General features: G+C 26.1%; 1 protein-coding gene across 2 annotated transcripts in view; it reads left to right on the top strand.

The window, feature by feature from the left end:
- LOC126902741 (ecdysone-induced protein 74EF) overlaps nt 1-12,062 on the top strand; it is an 82,944-nt gene that overhangs the window by 23,804 nt on the left and 47,078 nt on the right. For both annotated transcript variants that reach the window (XM_050680339.1, XM_050680340.1), the window contains exon 6: nt 1,328-1,450. In XM_050680339.1, coding sequence (XP_050536296.1) covers nt 1,328-1,450 — 123 coding nt within the window. The remainder of the gene's footprint in view (nt 1-1,327; nt 1,451-12,062) is intronic.

Below are 12,062 nucleotides of genomic sequence, written 5' to 3'. Positions count from 1 at the left end.
ATAAATAATAAAAATTGTTTTTAAATTTTATCTTGAAATAAAGTATTTTTTTAAATGTAAAATAAAACTATACTAAAAGACTATACTAGCAATATTAACATTTAAGTATTTTTTAAATTATTAGATGGGTATTGTTTAATTAACCATACAATGTAATTCTAAATTTAATACGCCTGTAATATTTTTGTTGTATGATAAAACTTAATGTTTTTTTACTGAACAAAATTAATTTTATTGTTTTTTTTTTTTGTGTTTTTCTTATACTAAAATTTATTTTGACTTGTGCTGTAAAAAAAAAAATTGTTTTATTATAATAGTATTATAATTTGATTTCCAAATAAAATCATATCTATTTTATAGAATCATTAAAAATTATATCTAAGTATAAAAGACAAAATTTGTTGTATTTAAGTAAAAATAATGTTAAATGAAATATTTAACATTTTTGATTGTAAAAATACAATATTTTTATTTTATTTCTTTGATTTTTAATTTTTGGAATTTATAAATTACAAAATTGATTATCACCATTTATTAAATTAAAAAAAAAAAAAATTAAAGTAATGATATTGATAAATGTTTTTAATTTTAATAGTTAAATGTTGATTCACAATATTAATTATGTATATTTTGTTGCCTACTGTTGCTCCAGAAGCTTTGTTTATAAATTACCAAAAATGCATACATCGCTATTGCTTAAGTGAAATATTTTAATTAATTTAATTTAACTTTTAAATATTTTTTTAAGTATTTTTAAATTAAATTTATGTATTTTTAAGGGAAATATTTAAAAAGGCATTTAGTTAATATTATAAGGGGGGTGGTATAGTGCAGTGGATCATTCAATCGCCGTCTTAGGACTAATATTCAGCTGCGCTGTTTACTTTGGGTTCACGATGGATGACCATATGGGAACTTTAACAGTGATACACATCTTTTTTTCATATCGGTTTCCTCAACCATAGTTAAATTGCGTCACGTGCAAAGCTAATGGAAATTCTGTCAAATCATTAAGGCAGACTCTAAATAGTTCGGATAGAGATGCTTGGCTATGACGATCAAGATGATTTAATTAATATAATAATCATATTATTTTGAATAAACATTTGTAAGAATATGTTGTTCAATAAATTTATTAATAGTTTGCATAAAGCATTTTAATTTTAATTTTACCCTAAACTAATATTAGATGATACATTAATAATTAATGGTTCTATATATTTGTACATATAAATGTATTTTATTTATTATGACAAAATAATTTGAGTATACCTTAAATTCTTTATTATGTCTACAATAAGAAACATTTTTAATATTTTATTTCCAGAAAAACTACTTAATCCTGTACCTCAGTTCAATTCAAATGCGAGTCAAAATTCAGCAGAACTATATATGAATCAAAACAAGTACAGTTCTGTCAAGACAGAACCAACTTCTATTAATGATACAGGTAGATAACTTATATATCATAATTTTTATTTTAGAATTAGTTTAAATGAACTGAAATATATAATTAGTTTTCCAAGCTAAAACTATAGTTAATATTCTTATATTTAAAATTATGGTAAAAAAATAGTACATATGTTAACATTATTAATCTAATTATTATTAAACATCATAATGTTAAATAAAATTTTGTTAAACACTTTTAATTTTATTTAAATTTTATATTTTGAATTTTTATTAAAATGAAATACCTTAGTAAAATTAAAATTGAAATATGCTATGTATGTTATTTGGTTTATAATAAATTTTTAAATTACTAAATAAGCAATTATTTTTACTAAATCATACAATTTGTATTGTAAATATAAATTTAACCAGTTCGTGTCTTAAGATAAATCATCTGGATATAGTTTTTCTCAAAGGGGTATAACAGTTATAATATAAATGTTCATCTGATAGAGGGCGCCACTTTTAACTATTTAATTGCCAAAAATTTTATCCAAAAATAAAATCTATTTATTATTTTAAAACAATATATCTTTAAAAACTATAATCGCTTTCCGAAATATTAATAAGTCTTACAATTATTTATAGCTTCGTTGCATGAGATAAAGTCAATGATTATTTTTAATTTTTACACTACTTAATGGAGTATACATTCGCAATGATTTTATTAATACATTGTCCAGAATGTTTTGGCTACTTTCCAAAAGAAACATACTTTAACGTGATTATTGTGAATTGGTTATTACTTTATATGATTTTGTAGTAATTTATTTGTTAACTTTATTAATACTAAGTTTTTTTATTCGTTATTTTGTTACAATATCATAATGTATAGATTTCTATAGATAATATTTACAAACATATATAGCTGTAACATATTTTATAGTAACATATAGTGAACAAAAACTAAGAACGTTTTTAAATTAGCTGTCTAAAAAACAACAGTTATTTTAATTGCAATATTTATCTTTCGGCTCTAAAATTCATTTAATTTTTGGAGTCAATTAAACCGAATATTACTTTTGACACTGTTATAATTGTATAACTCCTAAGATAACTAAATAAAAACAATTGAAATATTTACTTTAATTATTGGAGACATTACTGATTTTATTGATTTAATTTATTGCTTTGTGGTTACTTATGTTAAAATATACAATCCTTTCATATTTTTTAGTTTAAATCAGATTTGAAGTTATTTAGAAATATTTTCAATTCAAATTAGTTCTAAACTTTTAGCTGAAATAAGACATTTCATATAATTGTATTTCGTATTAAAAGATAATGCCAGATAAGTGCAAAGACCTCGCCAATTTAATACACTTTTGTGTATGAGCTCATTTATTATTTACTGAACTCATTTCAATTTTTATTACCATGAAATAGAATAATAATTCAATTGTTTGTACAGTTATATAGTTTTTGTAAATATTTTTTCAGTTCCTGAATATAATTTAATTTAGATAAATTAATTATGAGTTTCTAATAATTCAAGTAAATATTTAAACCTTACATTAATCATATACTGGGGCTTCGCCTGGCGGTTGGTAACTTGGGCATTTGCCCTAGTCTTATTTTTAATGAAAATTGGAACTGGACAATTCGCGCTCTTACTGACACTTGATCGGGTCATACTTTAAGCAACCCGATTCCTCGTTAAAAGCCAATTTATAATAATCAAAGAAATGGAGTGAATTCGATGAATAACACTTATTATTTTATATTTAATTATTAAAAACACTAAAGAAATCCGATTTAACAGTTTCACCCTTTGTGATCAAAGTTAGATACAATACAAATTTTTATTTCACTATTATATACAAAGCATTGTAGTGAAACATTCCGAACTTTAAATCAAATAAAAAGTTTTTTAATGATTTATTGATATTGTTCAAACCATATTTACTAATACTATATCATCAAAATCATTTATGTATAATTTAGAAACCTATAAACGAAGGTTTAAAGCAAAAATTCTTTGGTCTTTGGTCTTAACAGTCACAGTCAATAGTTTTTACTGAAATCTATTATTCAATTAATGTATACGTGAATAATTTTCTTTTTGATTATAAAAATCGTTTCATAGAAAATTATTCATTTATTATCGTTAAAATAATATTAAAAAAAGATCTGTTATGTAATTTTTATATTAAGTGTACTAGGGTTAAGTTATTAGGAAATTAACCTCTGTCTTATTTTTATGTATCATATTACTTAGGATGGCATCCAAGTAAAAACTGTCCTTATTTAAAAAATATCAGAAATTTAAAACTTTGGATTTTTAAATTTTTACTTTTATACAATTGCTTTTTAAAAGGCTCCGATAGGTTGCGCCACAATATGACGTAGATCATTGAAAAATACAAAACACAATTTCGGGACATCACAAATTGTGATCTGGGTGATTTTAGTTCAATGATCGATTAGTCAAATTTAGCTTATTAAACATTTTTTAAAAAGGTTTTATCAAAAATCGGGCTTCCAATTATGACATTTTGTTAAGTACCAGTATTGACTAGTAATGAAGTATTATAATAATACTGTCAAATTATCATTAGCGTACTAGCATAACCCGTAGGAAACTTATAGTAGTGTAGTATTGACTGGCGTCATGACTCAGTACTTATCCAGTATTGTCGGTCAGTACCTAATAGCCATTGCTGGGAAAGTACTGGTGTAATATTTGTTATTACAAAACCTCTTGTACTGATCTGTTAGTGCGGTAGAAGGTTATCATTCCAGTATTGGTCCAACAATGGTAGCCACTACTACGCCAGGATTGGCAGTACGGATGCAGTATTGCGCCTGATTTTTTTTTTAAGATTGTTTCTCAAAAAAAAAAAAATTAATTTTGCAAAATTTTAGACTTTAGCTTTAATACTTTCTACATTATTTATTTTTAAAATATCTAACTATAACTTTTTTTATCTACTTTTTATTGCAAAATTATAACTATAGCTTTAATTTAATTTTTTATTTTGCTAATTAAGACAACTATACAATTAACCTACTATTGAATTTTTATTAATTTTTCCTCATTATTTAAATTATGTATTTACAATCTGTTCTAAATAAATAATCAGTAAATTATTTTAATATTCAATAATGGAAAAAATTTATTTTGCAACGCAATAACATATTATGTAAAACTTTTCGGCGCTTTATAGGAACAGGTGTTTCAATAATTCTGAGAGGAAAAGTTTTACATAGAACAATTAAAAACTTTAAATCAATAAATTTATGCCAAAAATGCAACAAATAAGTTAACATTACTAGAACGTACCACGAGTTAATGTGTAAAAAATCGTTACATGTTTTGATTAATTTTTATAAAAAAAATATGTTAAAATAGGTATTGAGTAATATTTTTCAAATATAGTAAATAATATTATATTAAAATGTAAAAAAAAATAAATTGAAATGAGACTGTAAATGACGATTTATAGAGAAACGAAAATAGAATTATGTTAGTTTTATAATGAATATTACTAACTCCATCAATAATCGAATAAAAAAAAAACTCAATCGGTCAGGAGGGTTCGCTTGCAACCACCACTTGTGAACTATTCTTTATTATTGAAATTGGATTATATACATATGCGAAAGAAATGTATTCATTTTAAAATGCGATTAAAATAATAAATGCATGGAAAATATCTCTGACGGATAAAATAAACCCAACGGTGTTAGCAATATGAAAACGACTATCTCCAGAAACTGCTTTTTCGTTGTCGGCGGCGTCCTGGCGCTTACAACATGGTCTTGTGATAGCTTCCTACATACTACAGCATACATGTCCGGCACGTCTCTACGGACAACAACAAAAAATAATAACAATAAAAACGGATGGTTACACAATGTAACTTCCGAACCGCCGCCGTAGGAGGCTCATAAAACCTCATAGTTAAATATCTCACTATTATAAAAAAAGAAGGCTTTTTTATAGTATGCTGCATTGATTCGCGATGGCAATAGCAACGGTTGCAGTTCATTCATCTTCTTATTCCGAGAACTGGCTTTCTCATACACGAGGTTTAATTAGTGCGAGTAATTCGCCTGGAGGCCCAGCAATCCGTTTTTCAATCGGCCGGTGGACGGCGCACAATAGGGACGCAGACGGCGAGCTGCGACAATGAGTTCGATTTACTTCGAACTAACAATTATTATTTGTGTTATTATTATTGTTGTTATTATTATTATTGGCCTGCCGGTTACACATTATACATATTGTACGACTAGAAAAGATCCGTATTACCGAGAATAAACCGTTGCCAATCAACGATGCGGCGGTGGCTTCTTCCTCGTCATCTCGTGTTCGCATGCGGCGCACAATGTTCGTATGTATTATTACTATTATTATTACAACACACGCTTTTGGATACGTGTGTGCGCGTATTGTTATCTGTTGCCGTGCGAGGGCTACCGGATGGATGCTGCCACTGTTGTATTGAGTGCCGATGACCCTGCGATGCGCCGAAATTTCGCATAATACATGTGTCGCTCCGGGGGACATCATCACGACACACGCAAACCGGAACAAGAAGGAGTAGGAGAAGATGATATTAGCAGGGTCCCACGGGGTTGACGCCGTCTGAAGAATGCGCTTTATAACTGCATAGGGCATTGCCATATTTTGTCTACAAATTCAGTCATTAGAATCTATAAAATATGAATTTTTAACACTGCATTGATTGTCGCGCGTATTATTTATTATGCGGTTTTCAATAAAAACCTGATTTCTTTAAGTTGTTTCAATATAAACATAAAATAAGTTCTAGTACAAGAATAACAATTGTAATGCATTTGAAATTTATTTGTTATTTTACGAAAAACGTTTTGGACAATCGCGTTCAAAAATACCACTTGATTTTAATCAAATATAGCTCGACAATCACCTCGCAATTTGTTAAGTTGTTTATCGTCGGCCATTAAACAGTTATTGGTCAATTTGGTAAACTCTTATCCATCTAAATAGTTACATCGCTAATACGTTTGATAATACATAACATATATTGGGCATTATTCCATCAATTAAACATTCGGCAATATCCAACGATCATTTCATCTTTTAAAGGTCAATTTTTATCATTGCCTAATTAAAATATATCAAAATGTAGCTTCTGTTTTTTTTTTGTCTGTAAATTAAACGGCCATTACTCTTCTTTATCTTTCCTACTGTTTTTCCGGTCTGTTTCTCAATACTATTACGATTTAGGAGGCGAAACTAAAAAAAATACACTTGTTAGGAAGGTTATAGTTTCCATGCGCACATCCAGCCATTAATAATCATAACAATATGGGAAGACGTGATTAGAAGCCGTAAAATTTGCTCGTGCGTTTGCACAACAGTCCACGTTATAGACGAGCGTTACATTTCCTAAAATAACGATCACCTTGAGATTCAACGCTGCACGCAGACGAACGTCAGCGACGGTGAAAGCCAAACGTGGATTTTGGGACAAGGATAACAGCTACATGGTTTTATTATTATAAATATGTGCTCTCAGATTTCTATAGCAGGTTCTTGCGGAACTTATACCATTTTGTCTCTGCCACAAAGTAATCCTGACCTGTTGTTATTAGAAAATGTAAATGACCCTTTCGCTTATTTACTGAGGCAACTTACCCGCCAAGTATATAAAATAATAATGTATTAATTAGTGCATAAAATTTAACCCCCACTTTTCAAGATACATTTAGCACATACCGTTTGTTTTTTACTATCAAATTTAATGAATTCTCATACAATGATTACTAATGGCTTGACTGATGTTACAGAAAAAAAAAAAAACTGGAATTCTCTAAAAGTTTATTCTAAGATTAATTTGTATACATTTTTGGCGAAAAAAAACATTATCAATATTAAATAATCACTGTTGTATATCGATTCTACCACTATATGAATCGATCAAAACCATACCTCGAAACATGTCGAGAAAGTGGTTTCCATAAAGGCTTTTAGAAAATTAATATCAAACAAGGCTCGAAGTGTTTATTCATAATGCATAAATTTTCTGTATATTTTACAATGTTTATTGTAAATCAAGCACATGGCCGCCAACACTCATTAATTTAAACTTTGTCTCTTTTATAGGTGGCTTGAAAACGGTCTTGTTTTAATTTTTTAATTTTGGCGTATAGTAATTTTAATCACACCACTGAATTGTTTTGAAAGAATTTAATAACCACTTATGTATGTTGAAATAAATCTACAGTATTCGAAAATTATACCCATTTAAAAATATTATGTATACTTTTCAATTAAAATTGTTATTGATACCGTGAAAAAAAACTAAACTTAATATAATAAAGCCAAATTTAATATTGATAATTTCACTGAATTACTCCAAATATGTTTCGTTTTTAATGTTTCATTATTTTAGTTTCAATTTTGTTATAATTTAAGGTCTTATAGGTATACTAGTTTCTAAAAAAGTTGAGAAGATATTAATTTCTTTTATTCAAAATATCAAAAGTTTATTCTTTTACGATAATTTTACAAAAAATAAGTAAATAAAAATCATTTGTATTAAATATATTTTTTAGTAGTATAGGCTTAGAATTTTTATTTCACTAATAACAAGAGCGCGGATTTATATGCATTTATAAATTTGATTAAATTATTTTCAACATATCATCAACCAGTACAAATTTTTATTAATTGACTTTAGAAATTAGTAATATTAAGATGTCCAGGCTATAAGATTGGGGAGGATTAGGGCGTTTATCCCCCTTAAAACAAAATATATTTGTGTGCTACTACTATTATATAATCCTAAGACGAAATTGCATAAACTTGGGAATTTTTTAAATGGTTTAAATAAATTGTTCAATTGCATATAATTCCGCGCTCAATTAATAATAATAAAACAGAGACTCCCTAATAATTATTTTCTTTTATATTATAAAAAAAAATTTAAACTTATAAATCATCTTAATATGAACATTCTTTGCTTGATTCAAGTAATAAATGTATTTAATTCCATATTTATCTAAGCAAAAACATAATCACATTGTTTGACATAATAACCTGAACAGTGACTATAAAAATAAAATCATTGCAATGACAAATAGTGAGTTTAACTATAATATTTCTGAATTATTTACTTAATAACAATTAAATTAAAAGGCCACATCGTTCATGAATATATGCTATTATTCATTTTCCGTGTCAATTTTTTATTTTTTCTTATTGTATTTATAGTTTTTATGGAACAAAATCAATTTATCTATTGTTCAGAATACTTTTATTTATAACTTATCAATCCTAAATGTGAAATATATAAATTTTAATTGGTATAAATATTAATAATTGAAATTCTATTAGAGATTCTAAATTAATCAAACATTAACCATATATTAGTATAGATTTAATAAAACTTATATATGTAAGTTATATACAATGTATATAACTTACGAATAATAGTCTAGTCGAGTAGTATTAAATAATATTTATGTAATATGTGCTACTAAAAGATTTTTAATATACTGATTATGGTTTTAAGAAGCATGCTAAAAATACCTAACTGATTTGACTCTCGTTATAGAAAAAGTATTTGTTAATTATTATGATTTAGAAATTTATTCAACAAGCTTAATCTAAAAAAAAGAGTCCGCGCCTACATGAAAATAGCCCATTTGCTTTCCATTTAATAAAATTTGTTTAAGACATGTATGTATTCCATGATTAGAAATAAGATATAATTTTTTTAAACCTAACCTTATCCATTCATTTCAAAAATACAATCGTGCTAACCTATGATTACCACGTAAAAATTCCAATTTAAAGGGATGTAAGATATTTTTTTTATAATTCTTCAACTTAAGTTTGTATGAAAAAATAGACTTCAAAAACATGACGACTTATGTCAACATATATACGCATATGAGACTTCAGTATTTGCAATTTTGGAAGTACTTATCTTCAAGTGTGCTTAATTAAATTATATATGTGAACTAGTCCAAGATACAATTATTATAGAACTCAACACTTTATTATTTTCACTCTAAATGACTATGCTTATTACACGGATAACATGTTCGTTGTAATTGTGAGTTTTCACTCTTGAAAATTTTCAAAAGAATAATTGTTAAATATACGTGCATTTTTCATTTTTTCCTATCGTTAGTTCCAGATTGACGAATAGCTTTTCTATACTCGAAATAATTGTTATTATAAAAATAATTTTGTATTATATTTAATGATTAGTTTTAATCCAAATTTTATTTATTATGTTTCAGGTAAGTGAATTATAATCAATTAGATCAATTTATACTACAAAAATAGTAAGTTTTCATAAAATGTTTCTGTATTTTATTTATTTTTGCTATTACAAAAAATGAGCCAGTCTAACAATTTATAGGATAATAATTACTCATACAAAATATCTTATCCAGCAATCAATATTTTAACACCAAATGTTAGTTTACCAACTGTTAACAGACCTATATAAAATTTTAGGCTACGGTACTAGACTTAAGAACATACTTCGAAAAATTAAACAAAACGGTTCTAAAATCAGTATCATTTAAAAACCATATAAAAACTAACTTTATTTAACTAATTTTTTATGATAATTTAAATCTTAGAAACCAACAAAATAGTCAATTTAACTTTGTTGAAATATAAATGAAAAAAATAGGCAGAGTTCGTACAAGGTATATGAGTTTTATGAGAAAATCTATCGTATATATAAATATAATATTATTCTTACTTACATATTATATTAATGACTTGAGTTTTTTTATGTCATATTATACAGTGTCGGTCAAATAGGAGGTGATAATGGGGATAGATTTTCTACATTAAAATATACTTTTTAACATTTTTGTAGAATTTTTGTATATATATTATATTTTGGAAACTATATATATGATAATTTAATTTAAGAGTTATTGAGCAAAATTATTACGAACAATGATTAATTCTACAAATTTAAAATATTTTTAAGTTTTGGTTATTATTTATACTTAAATTCAACGATGTACTATTCTAATATAGTTTAATATATAAAATGGATTTTTCTATAGTAATACAAATAAAAAAGCTTTGAGGTATAGGGGCCCAGCTCTCATGATATTTATCATGATGGTTTTTCATACTCCCGCGACAATATTATTTGACCGCGACTGATATTATAGTATGCATATTGTATATAAATAACAAAACATGCTTGTCTTTTTTAAATCCTTCTTACTAAAGTTTTATTGTTTTTTAATTCTTTTACATTGTATGAAATGCACTGTACATACATTTACCTAACTATTAGATCATTCAGTTTATTCACTTATCAATATTCGCTAAAATTATAATTTCAAGGTATTAGGGTTTATCTAAGTTTTATTATTTTATAACGTATATTAAAACATAAAACTTAAATAAAGATATTTATTATTATTTTAATTGAATATCGTACAAGTTTTTCCTACAAAAATTTTATGTCGATGGAAGAAATAATAGCTTATTAAAGCAATACTCTCTTATCGTATTGCATCGTTGGACGTTTAAGACATAATTTTATTATTATTATTGTCTTGTCTAGATTAGATATACTCTAAATACAATTCTAACAAAATGTTCATATACTTCGATAAACAGAATGTGTGGTTTGTATGAAATTTATTCCCACCAGAAAAATGAAACAAACGTGTATAATAACATCTGTGTTTATTTTATTGACTCGAAACCCATTAGCTGCTGTTTCATATACTGTATGTTTAAAAAAAAAACAAATACACATAGTTAACGAAATATTTGAAATACAAGGAAGCGTTATGAATTAAAGATATATTTTATTTAGCTATTTTGGATTTGGCAAGAGACATATCTCGACCAATTGTAAAAAAATCATTGCTTTTATATCGCATTCTTTTAAAATTTTATATACTCCTTAAAATTCCATATTGTTCTGTATTACAATCTAAAATTTTTTTCAAATATATGTTACTTAAAAACTTTGCCAGAATGTGAAAATCATTTTTCTACACACCTTTATGTATCATTCGTAACTCATTAATCGATACTTCATTATGTTTAGTATGTTGTTAAAGAACAAATTTCGCATAATTTTACAATCACACGTCATTATTCCTAAATAGAATCGTTAATATACGCACATGGGTGAGAGGAACCAGTAGTCGTCATGAATTATGAAATCGACATTAGAGGAGAGTGGCGGTGGAGTTATACTCGGTGAATGAACGCAATCGAGCCTCAGTGACATTGACCGAGTTACCGGAAACAAACCGGTACGGGGATACCTCTGCGGCTATGTAGTGTTATAAGTCAGAAATTACCAATAAATTTCCTTTTTTGAATATTAACAAATTTTAGGGGGAATTTCTTTATTTAATTTTTTTTTATCTTTTATTTATTTAACCGTCTTGTATTATTACGATACATTGTATTGGTTTGTAACGGGGAACATATAGACCTGTTTATGATAACATTGATTATATTTTCGTATAATTTTTAATGTTGATTCATTTGATTTTTTTTGTGGAATGTAACATGAAATAGTTCTAAATTTTAGTATTGCCAAAATAATATTATTTTACATGTACATAGAAAATATTCTTCTTGTTGATTTATGTATGTGTGTTTCTTATAA

This window comes from Daktulosphaira vitifoliae, unplaced genomic scaffold (assembly GCF_025091365.1).
Source record: "Daktulosphaira vitifoliae isolate Bord-2020 unplaced genomic scaffold, ASM2509136v1 Scaffold_3, whole genome shotgun sequence".
Classification (NCBI taxonomy): Eukaryota; Metazoa; Arthropoda; class Insecta; order Hemiptera; family Phylloxeridae; genus Daktulosphaira; species Daktulosphaira vitifoliae.
Note: the sequence above shows the minus strand (reverse complement) of the source record. Positions and strands in the feature narration are given on the sequence as shown.